The sequence below is a fragment of the Puma concolor genome, unplaced genomic scaffold, assembly GCF_028749965.1.
Source record: "Puma concolor isolate L17-30 unplaced genomic scaffold, mPumCon1.1.hap2 unalloc_scaffold_106, whole genome shotgun sequence".
NCBI classification, from domain to species: Eukaryota; Metazoa; Chordata; class Mammalia; order Carnivora; family Felidae; genus Puma; species Puma concolor.
The window spans coordinates 38,073-61,703 of record NW_028240132.1 but is presented as its reverse complement, the minus strand read 5'-3'; the positions used below and the strand labels follow the sequence as shown (position 1 = coordinate 61,703).

Sequence of the window (23,631 nt, the reverse complement as noted above, 5' to 3'; positions counted from 1 at the left end):
TGACAAATGTGGCTGAACCAAAGCTGATAAATGGCTACACAGCCAAATAAGTCACTGGGACCTTTCACCCTGCCAGTAAGATGGAGAGCAGCCTTCAAATTCAAGAGGTACATTCAAGACTCCATTTCGTCCAAGAGATAAAGACTCTCCCTCAACTAATGTGGAGTTAATTCTTTAAATCCAGGGTTTATATCCTTATAGTTGAGTCAGATAAAGCAGTGGAGCTAATGAACTTCGATCTCTTATTTCCCAATTTACCCTATTTTTTGTCTGTTTATATATGGCTCTCTGGCCTTATTACCTTATTTTGGCTTTCCTTGTAGCTAACGGGAAGGTTGAGCTCAGCACATTGATGGATGCAGTGGCCACTGTTACAGGTTAGTGAACAATTACTGTGACTCTAAGCTCCTAATTCGTACATTAAGTTATATTTTAATGCTCTATTCCAACTCTCCCATCACTACCTTTTTACTCTGCCATTTTACCATTTTATTGGGGAAGTGTTTCTACTTTAATTGTCTAAACTACGGGTTGGCAAACTCTGACCCTTGGGCCAAATCTGCTTCCGTTTGTGTAAACGATTTCATTGGAACACATCCAGCCCATTAGTTTGTGCGTTATTTATGGCTGCTTTTACCATACAAAGGTGGAGCTGAGTAGTTGTGACAGAGATCATAAGTCCTACAAAACCTAGAATATTTTCTATTGTTTATAAACTTTTATAGAAAAGTTGGCTGACTCCTAGCCTAGAGTTTAACTTCAGAGTGATCTTACATCCTAGATTGTTATGGTTTACCACTGAGGGAGATTAATTTTAACGAATTATTATTTTTTTTTTTTTTTAATTTTTTTTTTTTTTCAACGTTTATTTATTTTTGGGACAGAGAGAGACAGAGCATGAACGGGGGAGGGGCAGAGAGAGAGGGAGACACAGAATCGGAAACAGGCTCCAGGCTCCGAGCCATCAGCCCAGAGCCCGACGCGGGGCTCGAACTCACGGACCGCGAGATCGTGACCTGGCTGAAGTCGGACGCTTAACCGACTGCGCCACCCAGGCGCCCCTAACGAATTATTTTTAATACCCTCTTTTACTCCAAGTAGTCCTTGTATACGTGATAAATTGTATGGAATTTTAACTTTTGATATTTACACTATATACTGAAGTGCAATGCTTGATAAAAAATTCTTGATCCTCTGAGGTTTCTTCCAAACAGTACTTTGATATGCATAATCTGAGTGTCAAGGGAAACAGACTTTCTGCAATTGTAGCCTCAAAGTACTAGCCCAGAGTACGCAGGACAGAAAGGCTGATGGACCCAGTTAAAATGTTTGAGTCACACAGTATTAAATCATTTAAAAACACACAGCAAAAAAAAAATAATAATAAAATAAAATAAAATAAAATAAAATAAAATAAAAACACACAGCAAAAATGGGGCAGAAATATGGAATACATTAACAAATTCAGGGTAGAGTGAATGGAAGGACTACACTACTTGAATCTAAGGTGTGTGATGTGCATAATAAGTTTTGTGTCTCTCTCTGTTCAGCAGCATTAGTTTTTCCTGCTGCTGATGTGGTTATAAGGACCAGAATTGAGATTCAAGCAGATGGACCACAGATGGAAAGTGCTCTAGCCTGTGACACAAACTCTTTCAGAAAGACTCAGGGTTAGGGGCACCTGGGTGGCTCAGTCAGTTGAGCATCTGACTCTTGACTTTGTATCAGGTCATGATCTCACAGTTCGTGAGATCGAGCCCCATGTCAGGCTCTGCACTGACAGCACAGAGCCTGCATGGGATTCTCTCTCTCTCTCTCTCTCTCTCTCAGTCTCTCTGCCCCCTCCCCCACTCTATCTCAAAGTAAATAAACTTAAAAAAACAAAAACAAAAACAAAAAAAGAAAGACACAAGGACAAGTACCTGTTGTTAATAGTTGTAGTTTGCCATTAAGGCCATCAAAGAGCCATAGGTTTTGTGTTCCTTGAGCAGAGGACACAGAAGACCTAAAAATGGTGTCACCAATGGATTGCCAAATTAGAGTCATTTGAACAAGTGTCATAAATCTTTACCACATCTTGAATATTTGGTGCCTCAAGCAATGTTAGAGTATCACAAATATTTAGCGCTTCTTATACATTTAGTCTAACATGTATTTAGTGAACATGTTCTCCATGTGCATGTAATGCCTCATGAGTATTAAATATTGCTCAGTTCTTTCATTCCCTTCTATCTAACTTACATACCCTTTACTTAAAAACTACTTGTCTGTACTGCAAAACATCTTTTTTTTTTTTTAATTTTTTTTTTTTCAACGTTTATTTATTTTTGGGACAGAGAGAGACAGAGCATGAACGGGGGAGGGGCAGAGAGAGAGGGAGACACAGAATCGGAAACAGGCTCCAGGCTCCGAGCCATCAGCCCAGAGCCTGACGCGGGGCTCGAACTCACGGACCGTGAGATCGTGACCTGGCTGAAGTCGGACGCTTAACCGACTGCGCCACCCAGGCGCCCCATGTACTGCAAAACATCTTAAAAGATGTAGCCCATGTTTTGTAAACTACAAACTTGAACTAATGTACTTACTTCACTTGTGTAATAGAATTAAATGTTCTCAAAGGCAAATGCACATTATGCTGATTTAACATATTAAGCAGTGAAGTAAAACCAGACACAACACTCATAATTAAGGTAATAACAGAGACACTGAATTTTAAATGTCTGTGATATTTTAAATAACTTGGAATCCCCCAAGCCACTTACATCTTGCTTAGATTGCTTTACTCAAAAAAAAAAAATTGCTTTACTCCATAATTATAGATATTGAATTTTTTGAGTAAAGGTAACAATTCTGTTTCCATGATGTCTGATGGCGCAAAGGTCTCATGCTACTTTGTTTATAGCTGTTGCATGATCTGCTGAATAGATAAATGACTTCTTTTTCTTCATATTTTGGAGATTTTAGGTCATAGTCAAACTTTTCATCGACTTACATTTCTTTCTTTGAAGGAGGAGAAGTTAATGTCAGTGATATTCAAAGTATTCTGGAGAAAATGGGGGTAGAGCTCACAGATAAGGAGTGCTCAAAACTAAAGAAATGTCTGCCAGTCAATGGTGAGTATTTAAAAAAACAATGTAGCCTTTAAGGAACTCAGACTTGTGTTTATTTTTTGAGAAGTTCTAGAATTATTTCCATTTGATAAAAACAGGATTTAGAAGGAATTATGCAGTTCCAGTTTAAGAAGTAACCCCAGCGGTGCCACTTTGTTTATAGAATCATTGGCCCCTTCAGTCACTAACCTGGTATTAAGTCAAGGAAGTGCCTATTCTAACTTTTGATTCTAGTCAGAAGGCATCCTCAAGAATAAACAGGGACATACAGGAAAGTAAAAAGAGTGAGAAAATACCAGAAAGGGAAAATGGGGACATTAAAGGGAGGCATAGGGAATTAAGATGTGTGTGTTTCAGCATAGTAGAGTGCCCATAATAACTCCCTCAGAAGCCAGGGGGCCATATTGAAAATTTTCTCTACTTGTTAACTGTTTTCTTGGTTATTTACAATTAAATTAGGCCTTTTCTGGGGGTAAATTATGATGTCTGTCTTTCCTAAATGCCTAACTTAATCTTTCATGGGTGTGGTCTGCTTTGTTTCTTTCTTACAGCTGTTGGAAAGGTGTACCAAAATAGGTTGATGGATGGTGTAAAAACCCTTAAAGGTGAGTGACAGTTATAGCAAAAAAGCAGATGAATCTGAATCTGAAAAGCAGACGAGAAGCCTTGACCACTGTGTGTGTATGTGCGTGTAAAGCTACATTCATGTTTTTTCCAAAGATCTTTTCTGTATTTATTTTACGAAATGGCCTCCTGTACCATTCTTTTACCTTAAGATGGAAGCAAAAGTCCACATAAAAGTAGAACTCTTGAATAACTTCACCCTTAAGGAAATGGTAAACTAGAAAAATGTCTAATCAGCACAAGTAGGTAAAAGGAAGTTTATGTGGATAGTCATGGATTCTAAGATCATGAAGAAATGTCTTCTTTGAAAATTCATGACTATGGACCTATGTTCATGTTGGTTCCAATTCATATTTGCACTCCCTGCATGGGCCAGGAACTCACAAAAATTTAACAAAAAGTGAGGCACCTGGGTGGCTCTGTCAGTTGAGTGTGTGACTTTGGCTCAGGTCATGATCTCATGGTTTGTGGGTTTGAGCCCCATGTCACGCTCTGTGCTGAGAGTGCAGAGCCTGCTTTGGATTCTCTGTCTCAGTCTCTCTCCGCACCTCCCCCACTCACACGCATGTGCGTTCTCTCTCTCTCTCAAAAGAAATAAATATTAAAAGAAAAATTTTTTAAAGTTTGCGCCAGCATTGTAGTAACTCTAGTATTCAAGAAATTCATCCTCATATCATGGTCCGAAGAATTTTCCCTGTAAAACTTTTCTTAAAATGACCTTGAAACAGAAAATTACAAAAGATGAAAAAATTTTGCCAAAAGGGAATTAAAAGCAAAAATGAACTATTGGGACCTCATCAAGATAAAAGGCTTCTGCGCTACAAAGGAAACAATCAACAAAACTAAAAGGCAACCGTCGGAATGGGAGAAGATATTTGCAAATGACATATTGGATAAAGGGCTAGTATCCGAAATCTATAAAGAACTCGCAAACTCCACATCTGAAAAACAAATAACCCAGTGAAGGAATGGGCAGAAGACATGAATAGACACTTTTCCAAAGAAGACATCCAGATAGCCAACAGACACATGAAACGATGCTCAACATCACTCATCATCAGGGAAATACAAATCAAAGCCACGCTGAGATACCACCTCACGCTGAGTGGTCAGAGTGGCTAAAATGAACAAATCAGGTGATTATAGATGCTGGCCAGGATGTGAAGAAATGGGAACCCTCTTGCACTGTTGGTGGGAATGCAAACTGGTAGAGCCGCTCTGGAAAACAGTGTGGAGGTTCCTCAAAAAATTAAAAATAGATCTACCCTATGACCCAGCAATAGCACTGTTAGGAATTTCCCCAAGGGATACAGGAGTGCTGATGCATGGGGGCACATGTACCCCAATGTTGATAGCAGTGCTTTCAACAATAGCCAAATCATGGAAAGAGCCTAACTGTCCATCAACTGATGAATGGATAAAGAAGATGTGGTTTATATATGCAATGGAATACTACTTGGCAATGAGAAAGAATGAAATCTGGCCTTTTGTAGCAACGTGGATGGAACTGGAGAGTGTTATGCGAAGTGAAATAAGTCAGGCAGAGAAAGACAGATACCATATGCTTTCACTCATATGTGGATCCTGAGAAACTTAACAGAAGGCCATGGGGGAGAGGAAGGGGGAAAAAAAAGTTAGAGAGGGAAGGAGGCAAAGCAGAAGAGACTTAAAAACTGAGACCAAACTGAGGGTTGATGGGCGTTGGGGGAGAGGGGAAAGTGGCTGATGGGCATTGAGGAGGGCACTTGTTGGGATGAGCACTGGGTGTTGCATGGAAACCAATTTGACAATAAAGTATATTTAAAAAAAATTTGCCAATATATACGATAAAAAGTGGAACGCCCAAAGACTTCCTATGACACAAATATTTTAGATAGACCATAAAATAAGTATGCTTTAAATGACTGAATTCACAAAAGGAAAATGGAAATACTCTTAAAAACTAGCACAGGAAAACATGGATTTGAAAGGAGTCAAAATTTCTAGAAATGAACTGTCTAGCCTGGAAAATTTAAAACCATAATGGTTTTATTGGCAGATGGAAATGAAGAATTAATTGGATTACTGGAATAGAACTCTGAAAAAATTGCCAAGATTCCAGCATGAAGACAAAAAAGTAACAAACAGGAAGGAGGAGTAAGAGGCCTGAGGGTCAGAGTGAAAAATCGGCCCGTTTATCCAACAGTATACAAAAGAGCTAGCAGAGACAAAGAAAGAAAATGCTAATTTGAAGACCTAACAGTTGGTAATTTTTTGTGATTGTTCAAAGACATGGATCCTAAAACACAGGGCACGTAATGAGTCCTAAAAGGTTGCTTCAGAGGTCTCTGGTTAATCAAATCGTAAGCAAGTCACAGAACACCAAAACAGAACAAAACAAAAAACCCTACGGGCAACCACAGTGCATTCTGACTACCTACAAATGAGCAATTAGACTTATAGTGGACTACAATGAGATGCCACCTTACACCCCATAGGATGGCGATTTTATAAAAAGGAACAGAAGCGCCTGCATGGCTCAGTCAGTCAGTTAAGCATCCAACTTCAGCTCAGGTCATGATCTCACAGTTCGTGAGTGTGAGACCCACATCAGGCTGTGCTTTGGATCCTCTATCCTTTCTCTGCCCCCCCCCCCCCCACCACCACACCCCGCTCATGCTTTCTCCACTCCCCCCCACTCAAAAATAAACATTTAAAAAATTAAAATTTTTAAAAAGGAACAGAAAATAACAAGTGTTGGTGAAAATGTGGAGAAGTTGGAACACTTGTGCGCTGGTGGTGGAAGCGTGAAATGGTGCAGCCACTATGAAAACCAGTATGGCAGTTCCTCAAAAACTTAAAATTACTACGTGATTCGGCAATTCCATTTCTGGGCTTGTGTCTTAGTTCATTCAGGCTGCTATAATAAATTTCCAGGGACTGGATGGCTTATAAACAACAGAAGTTCATTTCTCACAGTTCTGGGGACTAGAGTCCCAAGATCAGGATGCCAGCATGGCGGGTAAGGGCCCTCCTCTGGGTTGTATTTGTACAGTGACTTCGCATTGTATCATTCCAAGGTGGAAGGGGCAAGGGATCTCTGCAGGTTATCCTTTATAAAGACACTAATCTCATTCATAAGGGCTCTGCCCTCATGACCTAATAACCTCCCAAAGGACCCATCTCTTAATACCATCAATTTGAGAATTAGGTTTTCGATATATGAATGGCAGGGGGTAGGGGGGCACACAGACATTCAGGCTTTTGTAGTGCGTATCCAAATGTGTATATCCAGCACTATTCAAAGAGCCAAGAGATGGGCTCAGTCTGTGTGTTCATCAACCTTAACATGGAAAGAAATTGTGACACAGGCTACAACATGGTGAACATTGAAGACATTTTGCTAAGTGAAATAAGCCAATCACAAAAAGACAGATACTGTACGGTTCTATTAATGTAAGATAACCTGGAGCAGTCAGATTCATAGAGACAGAGGCTGGGTGTAGGGAGGAATGAGGAGTGTTGTTTGAGGAGTACGGACTTTTAATCTGGGAAGATAGAAGGTTCTGGGATGGATAGTGGGTGATGGTTCTAAAACAAGGTGAGTATGTTCCATGCCACTGAACTCTATCCTGAAAAATGGTTAAAATGGTAAATGTATGTCATGCATATTCTACTCTATATATATTTCAATCTCACAAGATGAGAGAAATTATTAGACATTTTTGGGAAAATTTATTCAGAGGAAAGAACCATGTAAACTGTGCAGCAAACAAAAATAATACTTTCCTACTGGCAGAAGCATATGAATTTTGTTTTCTGTATTTCTGTAAATCGTCTTGAAGTTCTGCCACAGTCTTTAAAAGCTAATTATATAAATGGATTCCCACAATTACTCATTGGAGGAAATTCTAATTCCGCCTTTATTACTGACACTCTTAGATACAACTGAATATACATTCGACCTTTTTCTTTAAGGTGAAACCAATATCTATAACACACAGGAATTCATAGCTATTGTCACATTCTAAGGTTATTCAATGTTGCTTACATTCTTCTCTTTCTTCCAAGGAGGGATTGTTGATGTTGCTAACCTAGACACTGCTTTGCAAAACATGGGAATGAATCTCACAGGAATGGAAAATAGCGATTTGATAAAGAACCTACCTGTTGATGGTGAGTAAGCATATAAATTTTTGCATCACTGAATATAACTTGAGTTGTGAGCTTCTCTAAAATCATCTCTGAAGAAGTTTGTTTGCCAATAAGAAGATATTTGTAAAAACTTAGAAATGAGCTCGGAAAGAAAATAAAGTAATATTCTTTCTTGTCATTTTATTAACATATTTCATCAATCTTTTTAATTCTGGATCCAAAGGAATGCTAAAAACATAGTTCTTTGATTAGGACTACAAAAAGTGAGGGAATAGATAAATAATTAGGGGTGAAAATAGCATGAAAAACGGTCTAGAGGAGATGAATACAGAAAAAATAGGAAAATAAAAGAGAAAATGTGGGAGTCTAAACATGAGAGGCACATTCCAAAGCCGTATGATAGCACTCATTCATTTTCTCAGAGCGGTCTGCAAACACTCAGGCTATCACATACAGAATTTTGCCTTTTTCTGAAGCTACATAATATCCCACTCCTATTTCAAATTCCATGATCTAAATAAAGGCCACATTCTCAGGCAGTTCCCTTGAAGAACTAGAAACACTGAAATACAATTGAAGCTGAATGAGGGCTGAAATGCAGTGGTTCAATGAAAATATTATGCTAAGTGAAAGAAGCCAGTCACAAAAGAGCACGTATTGTATGATTCCATTTATAGGAAATGTCCAGAATAAGCAGATCTGTATGTACTACATATTAATGTTTCCATTTGGATTTTTAGAAATCTTGTCCTCATATAATATACTGACACTTAGTCCTGACACTTTCCCTGACACAGATAGATTAGTGATTGCCTAGGACTGCGGTTGGGGCTGTAGATGGGAACTGCAAATTAATGGCATGAGGCTTCTTTTTTTTTATGATGAGGTTTCTTTTGCGGAATATGAAAACGTTCCAAAATTAGATTGCAGTGGTAGTTGCAGAATTCAGTCTATATCCTAAAACTGTTCACTTGTACACTTGAAATGGATGAATTTGTTTGGTATGCAAATTATATCTCAATAAATTGTTTAAAAATGAATATTGGCCTGCTCTGTACTTTTAGAGCCAGAAGATAATAAAGAACAAAAGTGACATGAAGCTTCTATTTACATATTTGTCATCTACAAATTAGACAAAACATAATAATGTGTGCAAATGCAGTGTCTTAGTTGTTTTTGGTCTAGTAAGGAAAAATGAATCTGAGATCCTATAGAATCCCAAATTTCTATCTTTGTAATATGCTTTCATGTTAATGTCTTTAAATATTGATTTAAAAATATACAGAATCTCTACTTTTAAAATTATCTCAAGCCAATCACTGAAGTGATCATTAATTTACTCATAGGGAATAAAGGAGTAAGAAACTCTGTGTCAAAAAAAAAAAAAAAAAAAAAAAAGTCAGGAACTACTAAGTATCAGCTTATTACATAAGGAGATCAATTGTAAGAGCCAGATACAAACATTAATATGTAGCACACAAAAATTGTAAATTCTGTTCCTTGTGCCTGATGTAAACAGTGGAGAGTTTCCCAACGTATAGGAGTCATGAAGCCGACTCTGTGGGAAATGGTGACTTAATTTTATATCTCATCCTTAACTACCAGAGGTTTAATTTTCTGTAGTTCAATGAATCAAAGCTCTAGTAATATTTTAGAACTTCTGGCTCAAGATGAATATAGGATAAAATATTGGAGTATACATATATTGCTTTCTTTTTTAAATTCCATATTGCTAATGAGTGCCGGTGTTAGATTTGTATTTGATTTACGTGGCTCTCTTAACAGATAATGGGAAGGTTGAAGTGAAAAAGTTAATGGATGCATTGAAAATGTTTTCTGGTGAGTGGCAAGTTACTATAAAATTGTACTATTTTAAAAATATCTCCTCAACTGCCCCAAACTGTTTATATGTCTTTATATTATGTCTCATTGAATACTTGTTTTCAGAGTCTTAGGCTGTATTTATTTGTACAACTTAAATTTTAAAAATACAATGACGATTCTGTGTCTTGGTAAGAAATCTGGCCCAAATGTTTTTAATAAAGCAATAATATCACTTACCTCACTAATATTCAAATAATCCCATACCTTGATAGGCATATATGAAGAGAAAAATCACATAATTTAGGATCTCCCCAGAATTCTAAGTTCCCCTGCCAAAGTTATAAATTTCCATGATTTCCATCATTCTAACTTGCTGGCCAATCTTAAAAGCAAATCTACCCTCTGCTGCATTAGATGCACACAGATCCATCACTAAGAGAGTATGCCTTTTAGGAGATTAAGGACCTGTGTTCTATTTGTGGCCTCCCTGTGATTCTGTGTAGTTGTATGTGTTTCCTTTTACTCGCTCGCTACTTCCGAGCCGAAGGTGATCATTTTTTCATTATCTGGAATCATTAGATTCCAAATTGTCACGCACTGATGTTCCTGTCTTTTGAAAGGAAAAAAGATTGATGCCAACGATCTGCTAAAGGTCCTGGGAGCCATGGGGATCGAGCTCCCTGAAAAGGAACTAGTGAGGCTGAGACAGACGGTACCTATCGACGGTGAGCCATTTAAGTCTCAGAACAGCCTTTCCGGGGACATTGGTTTTGTGGGGTCATTGTCAGCAGTTCTTTTTTTTTTTTTTTTTTTTTTTTTTAATTTTTTTTTTTTCAACGTTTATTTATTTTTGGGACAGAGAGAGACAGAGCATGAACGGGGGAGGGGCAGAGAGAGAGGGAGACACAGAATCGGAAACAGGCTCCAGGCTCCGAGCCATCAGCCCAGAGCCTGACGCGGGGCTCGAACTCCCGGACCGTGAGATCGTGACCTGGCTGAAGTCAGACGCTTAACCGACTGCGCCACCCAGGCGCCCCATTGTCAGCAGTTCTAAATTGTTGTCTCTTTGTTTCTCCTAAAAAGTACTGAAAATAATTTTTAAAACAAATTAAGTTTGCTGACGTACAGATTCAATCTGTCAACCCAGCTCTTTAACCATAACCATATTGCCATCAGAGTTGATGCAGGTTGTAATAACACTACCCAGTCACGGCCCTGAGAGGCCTGCATGATAGGAAGGAAACTGAGGGAAGTGAGACACAGGTTAAAAAAAAAAGGGGGAGGGGACACAAAGAAGTAGTGATTTTTTTTTTTTTTCCTGCACAGTATAGTCTTCCCAGCAGTCTTCTTGGTTGCTGAACACTGGGTACATTTTTGTCACAATTTTTTTCCTAAAATAATTTTTATTTGATGAGGAGATAGAACAGATTTCCTAGGGAAAGAGTAAAAAAGATTGCTCCTAGAATTACCCAGTTGCCCAAAAACTGTGTGTCCATGTTCTTTTCCTTTGGATATAAATTATGGTTTTTCTTTTCTAATAGCTGCTGGAAAGGTGTATAAGAACAGATTGTTGGATGGTGTGAAGTCTGTAAAAGGTATTTAAGAACCATGATTAGCAGAAAAGTCTGCTAAATGTCAACACAAATATCAACACAAACATCTTACCACCAGGTTTTGAGTCATGTCTACATTCCTGTATTTAGATTTTTTTATTTCATTATGTTAAGCACGTTTGCATAATCACCCATGGTATAGTATTGCAAGGGATCCATTCACTCTTGGAGAATATTTCTAAATAGCACCCCCAAAGAATCATTTGAAATCTAATTTATACAACACATAATATACAGAATATCATAGGCAGTTTTTCTGAGCGTTTGCCCAACAACAATACAAAGGATTTTGGAGTGACCTTTAATAATTTTATGGCACAAATCAAGTTATTTTCTTTTTTATTTTTTTTTTTATTTATTTATTTATTTATTTATTTATTTATTTATTTATTTTATTTTATTTTATTTTTAAGGCAGAGAGAGACAGAGCATGAGTGGGGATGGGGCAGAGAGAGAGAGGGAGACACAGAACTGGAAGCAGGCTCCAGGCTCTGAGCTGTGAGCACAGACCCCGACGCGGGGCTCGAACTCACAAACTGTGAGATCATGACCTGAGCCGAAGTCGGACGCCCAGCCAACTGAGCCACCCAGGCGCCCCTCAAGTTATTTTCTCTAAAACATTCTTTCCTAAAGACCAGTTAACAACAATAGCAGCAACAGCAAATGTGGAAAAGAAGCATGGTATTGTGGCCAAAATGCTTTTTTACTTCCTCTTCCTGTAGGTCCTTAGAAAAAGAGACCAGAAGGGGAAGTAGGAAGGGAAAGAGGAAAAGGGTAGAAGGTTTGCTGCTATTTAATGAGAGAAGCCTCTTGCAGGTGGCACTTGGCCTCCTGACATCCCAGATACTTGGAATAATTCCAGTCAGCAACATTCTTGGAGAATTTTGTGGTGAATGTGTTGTTCATGACAGTTTTCTCTTCGAGAGCATTGAATCCATTTTTATAGTCTTTTCATCTTTCATACACTTTTTGTATATTGCAATAGCAGAACATTGATGATCTGAATCTTGAACTATCCCTCTCAGCTGATACCTTGGCTTTGTTTTGGGGACAGACCTGCACAGTACTCTCTCTGTTTTCCCCATGGGGACAGTCCTATCATTGGTATTCTTTCGGCCCCTCTTTTAACAGATGAGTATTACTTAATACTACAAATAGTAACTTTAAACACATAATCACAGCCTGTCACCCAGTAATGCTTCAACCTCAGAATATTTTTTAAGTAGGCTAAATGCCCAATGTGGGGCCTGAACTCACGACGCCAAGATCAAGAGTCACACATTCTACTGACTAAGTCAGCCAGGCACCCCCAACCTCAGAACATTTTATCTAAGTTGTTCTTGACATCATTTTAGGTGATTTACTGAGTCAACCTTATATGCCTGTTCACTAATACAAATAAATTGTACTTTTTCTTTGTTTTTTTTATCATACTAAAATGCATGTGAGAAAAAAAATTATATATAATCTTTGGAAATCACGTAATTTTTTTTTCATGATTACTTCCTGTTTGTTTCTTAAGGAGGAATGGTTAAAGCCAATATAACCTAGACAATGTTCTGGAAAATCTGGGAATTGAACACACAGAAAAGGAACGTGAAGCTCTGGCAGAAAATCTGCCACTTAGTGGTAAGCATTGTAGATAATAATGAGCCTTAGGAGTTTACATTTATGAGCTTGTGTAAGAGAATGTATATTAACTAGTGATATTTGGTATACCAAAAGAAATTAGAAGCATTTGCAAAGATAGGGATGAACAGTCTTCATTTAAGAACAGATCACGTATTGTTTAGGGTAAACTACATTTTTATTTAAAAACAAACCTAAAATTATGTCCCGGGTAAATGCAGCAGAAGTTAAATTCTTTCCCCCGTGAAAGTCCAAGGCGAGAGTATCTTTGGGTAATGGACAGTGGCTCTTCTCCATTCAGCGATCCAGGGACCCAGGTTCCTTGCCTCTCGGATTCCTTTTTAAGGCCTTGTCATCGTTTCTGTCTAATAATGGAATGGAAAGGAGAGCATGAAGGAGAGAGAGTGCACGCGTTATTTCCGTAGCCATTCCTCTGTGGAGAACCGGTCACGTGGCTGCACCTAAATAAATGTGAGGCGGAGGTGGGGCGGTAGAGATGTAGTATCTGGGCATCCACTTCCATTTATGATTCTATGCTCTGAGAGGAAATCAGAGTATTGGTAGGTAGTTAGCTGCTTTTTGTGTTTTGTTTTGTATTCATTGACAGTTGCCTCAAATATACATGCACCATGTGATTTGAAGCCCAGGAGACCTTCCCTAAAAAGTCTCCGTGAGACTAGAACTGAAGAAGATAAAATAAAACGAAATCAAATCAAAATAAATCCATAAAGGAAAACTGTTTCCTAGTCATCTTCATTGAGGTTAACAGTATATATTTCCAGGTAACAAGCCCAACACCAGATTGCAGCAGATAGTTTTGCTTTGTCCCCAGCTGAGGACTGTTAATGCCTAAAGGAGCCTGTAACCAACCACAACTTAGACAAGCCTTGAGTTCCGCAATGGGGAAACTGGCTCGTTAACAGAAAAAAGGTGTAGTCTTGGGCTTCTTTGCTTCTCTTGCACATGCTTGGCTTCTCTGTCACCTGCCCATTCCAGCTTCACGTTCTTCAAGTCGAATCACTTACCTTCTCATTATGTTTTAAAACATCACTCAGAAATGTTAGAAAGACCTAAGGAACAGGGGTTATGGTTTATGCAGTCAGCTATCCTCTTGAGGCTTTTGGTTTATAGATTTGTGGCATTGTAGGCCTTCCTTTATTTTGCTTTGGGGAATGGTGGTGTGCAACCAGTGAGGTTAGTTGGACACAGCCGTGATCTCAAGAGTGCCATGCTTGGGGTTTAGTGCTCTGATTTGGCCATCAAGAGGGTCTTCATAATTTGCTTTTAAATTTTTTAATGTTTATTTATTTTGGAGACTGAGAGAGACAGAGCGTGAGCAGGGGAGGGGCAGAGAGAGAGGGAGACCCAGAATCTGAAGTAGGCTCCAGGCTCCGAGCTGTCAGCACAGAGCCCGATGCGGGGCTCGAACCCACGGATCGTGAGATCGTGACCTGAGCTGAAGTTGGACGCTTAACCGACTGAGCTGCCCAAGTGCCACAAGAGAGTCTTCACAATTCTATCTTTGAATTTGTGTTTCCTAATTGAAGTCTGATGGGAAACTAGAGCATGGCTGGGGCTTGGCACCCTGGCTCAGGCATGTGACTGCCGCTGCCATTTAGTCCCCAGGATGTATTCTGGGTCAACCACTCCACAGCCTCTGGTATGGCCAACCTCCCTTTCACCACCATGCCTGGCAACATCTGCATCCCCTGACCCCAGCAGGGACCTGGGCATGGATGCAGGGAGGGCTGGCATTGGCAACCTGTACCTGAAGGCATCTTGTGACAAGACGTGGCAGCAGCAGTCCCCACTTTGGGCTGGCAGGGTCAAGCCTGTTCCTCATCCCCTTCCAGGTATCTAGTGTGTCCCCACGTCAAGGCTGCATTACTCTTGGGAGTCGCCTGTCCATAGTGAGTTGAGGCAACCAGTGCATTGGAAAGTGAGACACGTGACTCACTTTTCAGATGTGTGGTTCTGGCGGCAGGAGGAAGGAAGGAAGTCTGCTGCTAGTGAGCCTCGTGCATGCTGAGTAATGGGACCACCCAGGGTGCCTGTGAGGTTCTGCACTCAACCCTAGAAGATGCCATGCCTGTGACAGTGCAACATTTACCAGCTGACTTATAAACAAAAACTAAAACAAAAACACCACCATGACAGTTTGGGAACAAGACTGTGGAAGAAAAAAAAAAGCAAAGTTTTTCTTCCTGATTTTTGAACAAGGGGTCCCACGTTTTCATTTTGTACTTGGCCCAGTAAATAAAGTAGCTGGTCTTAGGGGGTTGACCAATCCTTCCTGATATTGGCACAATGCCATATTGCTATAACTCTCTAGCTTTAGCTAATGATTTCTTTTTTCCCAAACATAGAAAGGTAGAAACATTTACCCAAACTTTATGCATGTGCTGGTAACAAAAGATTGAGAACACATAACCAGCCATTCCAAGTTAATAGTTGAAATAACTAAAGAAAAGTATTAGTAAAAGATAGAACATGAAAAATGTTTTCAACATCAATCATGGGAAGAACCTTGCATTTGCATCAGAAGGGCTATCAGAGACCAAACAACAACATACTTAGCCTACCGTAACATTCCTGCAAGTGTAAGACAGAGAAAGCTTTCTTGGGTAAACCCTCTATCTACCATAGAATGAATTCTTTGCAATCCATTGCATAAAAGTTTTTGGCTGGTGAGATTAAATTGTGGGGAGAATCTCTATTTCTTAATTTAGCTCCTTTATCTTTTTATAATATTGCCAAATTATGGTATTTCTTACAGCTAATGGGAAGACTGAGCTCAAAAAATTGATGGAAGCAGTGGAAACTATTACAGGTTAATTAGAAGCTTCTATAAATCTAATGTCTTTATTCTTTAGCTAATTTATATTTTTATGTAGAACCATCATTTTTACATTCCCTTTTTTATTCTATTCTACCCATTTTTCTTCTATATTGATGAATATCTGCATACAGTTGCCCAGAATTACACATTAGAACATTTGCATTTTAGCACTAATTTTTCTGTGTGAATTTATAGTAGCAAATTTCTTAGTTTCTGGAATATTTGCCAAGAATAGTCACTATTCTTGATTTTGAAAGCCTAAATTTGAATTAGCATAGCTGATGATACAGCAAACTTTCACAGAGATAAAATTCTGTTATCATTAAGAGATTAGGGGAGAGAGAATATCCTTACAAAATAAATGGATCTTATGCCTACAGTGTCCTAATTTGTATTATATAAACTGCATCAGTATGTCTATTACTTTACTAAGCGTAAGAGAGAAATTCTATTTCTACCCCCAATTAATGACAGTGGCGAACAGTTAACATATTGTGTGTGTTTGCTCATTCAGCTATTGTAGCTGAAGCTGTAAAGGGTCAACAGGTTTGGGGGGGGCTGTGGTTAGGCCCTTCTCTCTACTAATCTGTGACCATTTTGTTATGTTGAAGGGGGAGAGGTTGATGTCAGTGATGTAGGAGGTGTTCTGGAAAACATGGGAGTAACTGTCACAGATAAGGAATGTGTAGAGCTCGTAAAAAAGCTGCCAGTTAATGGTGAGCATTTAAAATATTAATATGGTCTTGAAGGAAGCACACATTTCTTATTTTGTTTATGAGAACTTCTATATACTTTCTGATAGCATAGAAAAAATGCTTTCAAAAACTACTTAGTATGAATGATTTCACTCATGTAATTATGTATCTTCACATACTGATAGATAATATGTAGGTATATTCTAGGTTGTTAACATGAATCATCTAGGGACTTGTGGCTGCACCATAGACTGAGAAGGAAGAAGCAGAAAAAGGCACTTAAACAAAAACAAAGACCGAAAAAGTACAGCCATTGTGATATGGTTCAATTTATACACTTATGTATGCAAATAATTTTTTTAAAAAAATGAATGGTACGTTTTCACCTTAAAAGGATGCTATCTAATGGTAGAACATCAGTAACTGTAAGCTGAGTGTTTATGGGGATTCATTGTTTCCATTCTACTTTTGTATATATTTAAAATTCTTTACAATAAAAACATTTCAAGAGAAGATTTTTAAGAAGGAATTCCATTAATTTTTAGTTGGAAATCAGTTGCTGCTTTATTCACAACCTGCCATCAGGGCTAAGAAGTACCTTTTGTAGTTGTGGTTCTATAGATGGGGAATTGTAAAAGTTATACTGGGTGCTAACCAGGTGAGAGAACAGAAAAGGACATTAGAGAGCTGAAAAGGAATTAAAAAAAAGCACCAAGATTACAAGATTCACATGCTTAAGTGTCAATAACTGAATAGAGTGGATACATTGGTGGCTATTTCATTTTTAAAAATTTGAAAGTAAATTGGAAATTTTCTAGAGAAAATTACAAATCCTCCTTACATTAAATAATGACTTGCTGCCTTGGTGAATCTCCACATCACTTACTTGTGTATGACCTGATTTATGTTTCCACGTAGCTAAAGGAAAAGTCTACAAGCATAGGTTACTGGATGGTTTGAAGTCTCTTAGTGGTAAGTGAGAAGCATAATACCAAGCCAGATGATTCTAAGAGACACATTATACTGTCTCCTAGATATCCAATTGTGAACTTCACTAACCTCCTTAAATACTGATATCATTCCTAGCTTCTGATATAGACCTGTGAGCAAATTATCTCCATATAGAAATTTAAATAAATTTTACATAAGAGAAAATAAAGTCTGTGTCAGAACAGTAAAATTAAAGGGAAAATATTTGGGGAATTTGGTTAGGCGTTGAGACAATAAAATAAACAAAAATGAGCCCACTTATTAGTGAGAAGATAAAATAATGTTTTTCATTACTATGAATTATTAAATACTAATGCAGGCCCTTTTAAAGCTTATGCTTTGTAAACCTGTCCCCATGATCCCACTAAAGAAAGAGGTTCTTTTTAAAGAGCTATTATCTATTATTATCTATTATTGACCCGCTTTGTACTATAGACACTTGATGTTCCTGCTGAAAATGACGTTAGTATATGTCAACAATTTGATGTATTTGCTAAAACAAGTCAACTGTCATGCTATATATGAGCCTATTTAAGTTATTTAAATCCAAAAACTATACAGCATGCTAATTGACTATAATAATGCATCTTGGACAATTAGTTCAAGATTTCAGTTTTTGGTTTTTTTTTCTGCAGACGGAACTTTCTAAGAACTAAAATCCCCCAAACAAAAATTTTAGAAAAAGATCCCTTGCCTGCAAAAGAAAAATATTTCTGACAGGGGACACCCTTTATATTTCCACCTACACTACAGCCATGTGGGCCCATAGGTTATTTAAATATATAAACTGTATTTTTCTTTCCTTTGGCTATTTCTTGACCATTTTGCTTTTCTAAGGAGGGATTGTTAATGCCAATAAACTTGATTCAGTTTTGAAAACCATGGGATGGAAACTCACAGAAGACGAAATTAAGGATCTCAAATGCAACCTGCCCACTGATGGTAAGCATTGAAAATATTTTTAAGTTCTTTGGGAAAAATCTTACCATGATGATTAGATTCCCAGCTCATTGTTCTTTATGGATCTTGGTTATGGGATTGAAGAAGTTCTACCTTTTTCCATTCTTCTTCTTCTCACATCTGAAGAAGGCATTGAAGAATAACCCCTTCTTGGGGGCTGGGGCAACTTTCTTAGCGTACTTCCTATTTGTAGAGGGCAGGAACCCCACTTTAAGTCATGAACAGAGTACCTTTTAGTTTAAGTTTTATACTAAAATAGGGTTGACTTTTTATCTGATTGATTACAACTTGCTTAATGTGCCAATAGTTACATCTACAATTCTTTTTGAGATGTGCTTCTCATTAGATTTAATTGTAGACCCCTTGAGTTTTATCAGACTTCCCTGGGGAGAAGCACAACCTAAGATGCTTGTTCCTGAATTATTTTTTTCAAATTTGGAGGATTTACTAGGCACCATGTTAATCAAATCAGAGGTTTCAACAAAAGGAATGATGATCACACTCTTCATATTGCCTTTGCCAGAAGACTTAGTTTTGAATGCCCTTGGTCACTAAAAGAAATTCCAGGTGTTATCTTCTATTTGTAGAAGATGAGAACTAGTTCATTTTTTGTGCCATGTCGCACCCTGAATCTCTGGATTCTCTCTGTTCTCCTTTATCCTTGCTTGCTAGCCAGCCAGTTGTTTTCTGGGTTCATTTCTTTTTGTAGTAACTTGTCCGTTGCTGCCAATATCAACCAGATACTCTAGTAACACTGTATTTCCTAGCTTCTTCTTTTTTTTTAAGTTTATTTATTTATTTTTGAGAGAAAGAGAGAGAGGGAGTGGAGGAGGGATGCAGAGAGGGGGAGAGAAAGAGAGAATCCCAAGCAGGCTTCAGCATGGAGCCCGATGTGGGGCTCGAACCCACAAACTGTGAGATCATGACCTGAGCCAAAACCAAGAATTGGAGGCTTACATGACTGAGTTACTCAGGCGCCCCACACAGCTTCTTCTTTTAAAGTACAAGCATATTCAGTACATTTTCTGCCTTCTAAGTTGTTGAAATTGCTAAACTCACCAACACCATTGCAAGGCATGGGTTCATTCCAGCCTCCAGTAACAATTTCTTCACCAAACACTTCCAGCACCAGAGCCAATGCCACATAGTTTTGGTGTTTTTGCTACTACTTTTGTTGTTGCTAAGACAGCAACACACTTGTGGTTCCAGTTCCTTTTTTTTTAAGTTTCTTTATTTTGAGAGAGACAGAGATGGCCTAAGCAGGGGAGGGGCAGAGTAAGAGGGAGAGAGAGAGAGAGAGACAGAGAAACCCAAGGAGGCTCCTCAGTGTCAGTGCAGAGCCCAACACTGTGCTTGAACTCATGAACGGTGAGATCATGACCTGAGCTGAAACCAAGAGTCAGACGCTCAACCGACTGAGCCACCCAGGCGCCCTGTGGTTCCAGTTCCTATTATCAGCTAGCTATGCTGCAGTAGCAACAAACAACCCCCAAATCTCAGTGGCAACAGAGTTTTTTTGCATGACACTCAATATTAGACACTGCCCATAGGTTGGCTGTCCATCTGTTCTCTACTATAGGACATAGGATGCAAGAACAGTCCCTGTCTGGACAGTGTCACTTTTGTAACAGGAAAAAGAGAGATGATGGAGCCATGTGATAGTTCTTAAAGTTTCTACTCAGAAGACACTCAAATATTTCATTTGACAAAGCAAATTGCACGATATCATTGGGAACAGAAGTACAATCCTCCCATAAGACAGACTTGATACAGAGGGGAAGAGAATATTTGAACAAACAAGATATATTCTCTTAAAACAATATATCTGAAAATGCAAGGAAAAGCAATTTATACCCATTTTGATGCATTTTAAAATTGATTCCATAATTACAGAACATCTAGTCAATTTAATATATGGAGCCATCAAAAGAACCAGTCAGCTCTATTCTTATATACAAATATATGCATAGAGTATCTCTAAAAAAGATAAACAAAAAATGTCAATGTTTGTTCCTTAGAAGGAAGAGAATTCTGACAATGGAGATGTTTATAAAGGAGACATATTTTTCACTGTATTCTTATTGGTAACATTTGAGTTATGTAATTTATGCTTATGCTGCCTAGTAAGAATAAATTGATTTAGAAACATATTATGCGAAAAGCATGATTCACAAAAGGAAAAAATTGATAAATTGTACTTCATTAAAATTAAAAGCTTTTATTCTGGAAAGCTGTGTGGAGATGGTGGAAGACAACCTACCGTCTGGGAGAAAATATTTGCAAATGATACATCTGACAAAGCAGCAGCATCTATGGCATTTAAAGAACACGCAAAACTCAGCAATATAGGGGCATCTGGTGGTTCAGTCAGTTGAGCGTCTGACTTTGGCTGAGCCTCGTCTTGGGCTCTATGCTGACCACTCAGAGCCCGGAGCCTGCTTCAGATTCTGTGTCTTCCTCTCTGCCCCTCCCCCTCTCGTGCTCTGTCTTTCTCTCTCTCTCTCTCTCTCAAAAATAAACATTAAAAGGGGTTTTTTTTTTTTTGATTTGAGAAAACCTCAGCAATATAAAATACAAACAAACCAATAAGAAGATGGGGAAAATATATGAAACTATATGAATGAAAATACATTGCACCAAAGAGGATATACAGGTATCAGATAAACACATGAAGAGATGCTTGACGTCATTAGGTATTAAGGAAGTGCCATTTGAAACTGCAGTGAGATATCATTGCATACCTATCAGAATAGCTAAAATAAAAAATAATGACAACACCAAATGTTGATGAGGATGCTTGAGAAACCGGACTACTCATACTTGGTAGTGGGAATGTAGTGATACAATCACTATAGAAAAAGTACCAGTTTCTTACAAAACTAAGCATAGAGCTACCGTAGCAATTACACCTTTGAAACTTAGGTTCGCACAAAATCTGTACATGAACGTAAGAGCCAAAAACTGGCATCAGCCCAAGTCTCCTTCAACAGGTAAATGGCTAAACAAACTTGTGGTACATACATATTATGGAATACTATTATTCATCAGTAAAAGTACACTATCTGATTCATGCAACATCTTGGACAAATTTCCAGATAGTTATCCAGAGCTAAAAAAGCCAACCTCAGAGCTTACATACTGTAAGATCTTTACATATCATTTTTGAAATAACAAAATTTTAGAAATGGAGGACAGATTAGAGCTTGCCTGGATTTAGAGATAGGGGATTGGTGGAGGCAGAAGGAGGTGGATGTGGTTATAATAGGGTCCTTGTGGGACTGGAACTGTTCAGTATCTTGACTGTGGCAGTGCATACGTGAACCTACACAGGTAATAAAATTGTCTGGAATTTAATAATACAGAGACATACACATGAGTACAAGTAACACTAAGGAAATCTAAATAACATCGGTGGATTGTATCAATGCCAGTATTCTGTTTTTGGTATTATTCTATGGCTTTGTAAGTCTTATCATTAAGGGAAGCTGGACAAAAATGTACAAGGCATCTCTCTCTATTTTTTCCTACTAACTTCATATGCATCTACAATTACCCAAATAAAATTTTCAAAAAAAATATTAAATTGGAAATAAAATCTGTTAGTCTATCAGTGTGATAACTGCCCCCCCCCCCAATTGCTAATATAAAGGATTTGTCTTCAAAGTGCTTAATAATTTATCTTGTAATCCAAATGGAGGAAATAAATCTTTCTGGGTCTGTTAAAACACCAGGGAATATTGAATGAGAACACATTACCTGAGAAAATCACTGCTGAAACCCAAGTTTAAACATTTTTGAATAGCATGTACCAAACATAAACCCATTGTCATGGCCTGATAGAAATAAGAAAGTTCTTCAAAGTCTGAGAGCTAAAAAGTAGACCCTGGACAGTAAGTGGCTTTTGACTCTTATCCCTTGACTATTGTAGGTTTGATTTTTTTATAGAAGAATTAAGTCATAGTTGTATTGTTGATGTTATATTTTTCATATTTAACCTCTTTACACTCATTCTCAAGAAGTGGGTAAAAGTAGAGAATATTATTAGTACGGAAGTGTTGCTGGAATATTTTCCTCTCCTATTATTTGTGTGTTTCACTGTCTCTTTTTATTATTTGCATTTCTTCTTACAGTATATGGGAGAACTACAATGAAAAAGTTGTGTAGTGGATTAAAAGCTTTTACAGGTCAGTGGGAAGTTATATAAAACCAAGATCTGCAGACTTTATGTAGTAGTATAGTTTTAAATAATATTTTTTACCATTCTATTGCTGATTTGTAAATTGTAGCTTTCAACCTTTTCTAATGGAACATTTGCTCCTAATGTCCCACGGTTTACCTTTATATATAGTAATTAAAAGCCTATAACTTACTAATAACTTCTGAACTTTCTGGAGTTTTTATACTAATAATACTTACTTCAACATTATTAATAGATTCCCAAATCAGAGTATATCAAGCAACAGCAAAATAAAGCTTTTTTTTTTTTCCATTCTTGGAACTGGAAAGAATTATGCTGAGTGAAATAAGTCAGAGGAGGACAGGTATCATATGTTTTCACTCATGTGTGGATCTTGAGAAACTGAACAGAAGATGATGGGGGGAGGGAAGGGAAGAATATAGTTACAAACAGAGAGAGAGGGAGGCAAACCACAAGAGACTCTTAAATACAGAGAGCAAACTAAGGGTGGATGAAGGGGTGGGGGAGAGGGGAAAATGGGTGATGGGCATTGAGGAGGGCACTTGCTGGGATGAGCACTGGGTGTTGTACGTAAGCCAATTTGACAATAGATTATATTCATTTAAAAAAGTTTATTTATTGTCAGTATCAAGAGCAAATAACATATTTCAGAAAAAAATTAAAATATATAGTATTCTCTGGTAAGATGGATAAATGAATTGATGTTGATATTTCATTAATCAGACAGTTATTTAGGTAAAATCTATTCTCTTCTACTTTGACTTCTTGTCAGATTAAGAAAACATACTTTTCAGTATTTTTAAGCAAATTTGATATATGACCCTTCTCAATTCTGTATGGATGTATATATCTTATTATATCTTTGAACTTGCTCAAGTTAGGAAGAAACATGCTTAACACTATTAAATTATTACTTGAAATAATTATTCTATAAAATTCTTGAATGATCACGTTTCATATTTTCAAAGGAAAAATATTAATGTGCAACATCTATCAGATTTTGTGAGGAACATGG

The 23,631-nt window shown here is 37.8% G+C and overlaps 1 protein-coding gene and 1 long non-coding RNA gene across 2 annotated transcripts in view; both read left to right on the top strand.

Annotated features, from left to right (window-relative positions):
* LOC147571725 (uncharacterized) overlaps window positions 1-13,085 on the top strand; it is a gene marked incomplete at its 5' end in the record, with an annotated part of 38,857 nt that extends 25,772 nt beyond the window's left edge. The window contains 8 exons of the mRNA XM_086696120.1: window positions 324-377; window positions 3,009-3,113; window positions 3,662-3,715; window positions 7,785-7,889; window positions 9,654-9,707; window positions 10,313-10,417; window positions 11,234-11,287; window positions 12,828-13,085. Of these exons, the coding sequence (XP_086552246.1) occupies window positions 324-377; window positions 3,009-3,113; window positions 3,662-3,715; window positions 7,785-7,889; window positions 9,654-9,707; window positions 10,313-10,417; window positions 11,234-11,287; window positions 12,828-12,856 (560 nt within the window). The remainder of the gene's footprint in view (window positions 1-323; window positions 378-3,008; window positions 3,114-3,661; window positions 3,716-7,784; window positions 7,890-9,653; window positions 9,708-10,312; window positions 10,418-11,233; window positions 11,288-12,827) is intronic.
* A 4,345-nt stretch (window positions 13,086-17,430) lies between these two features.
* On the top strand, window positions 17,431-22,603 carry LOC147571724 (uncharacterized). Its single transcript, XR_015247107.1, has 2 exons — window positions 17,431-18,400; window positions 22,549-22,603. It is a non-coding gene; the product is annotated as an uncharacterized LOC147571724 (long non-coding RNA).
* Window positions 22,604-23,631: the final 1,028 nt, after the last annotated feature.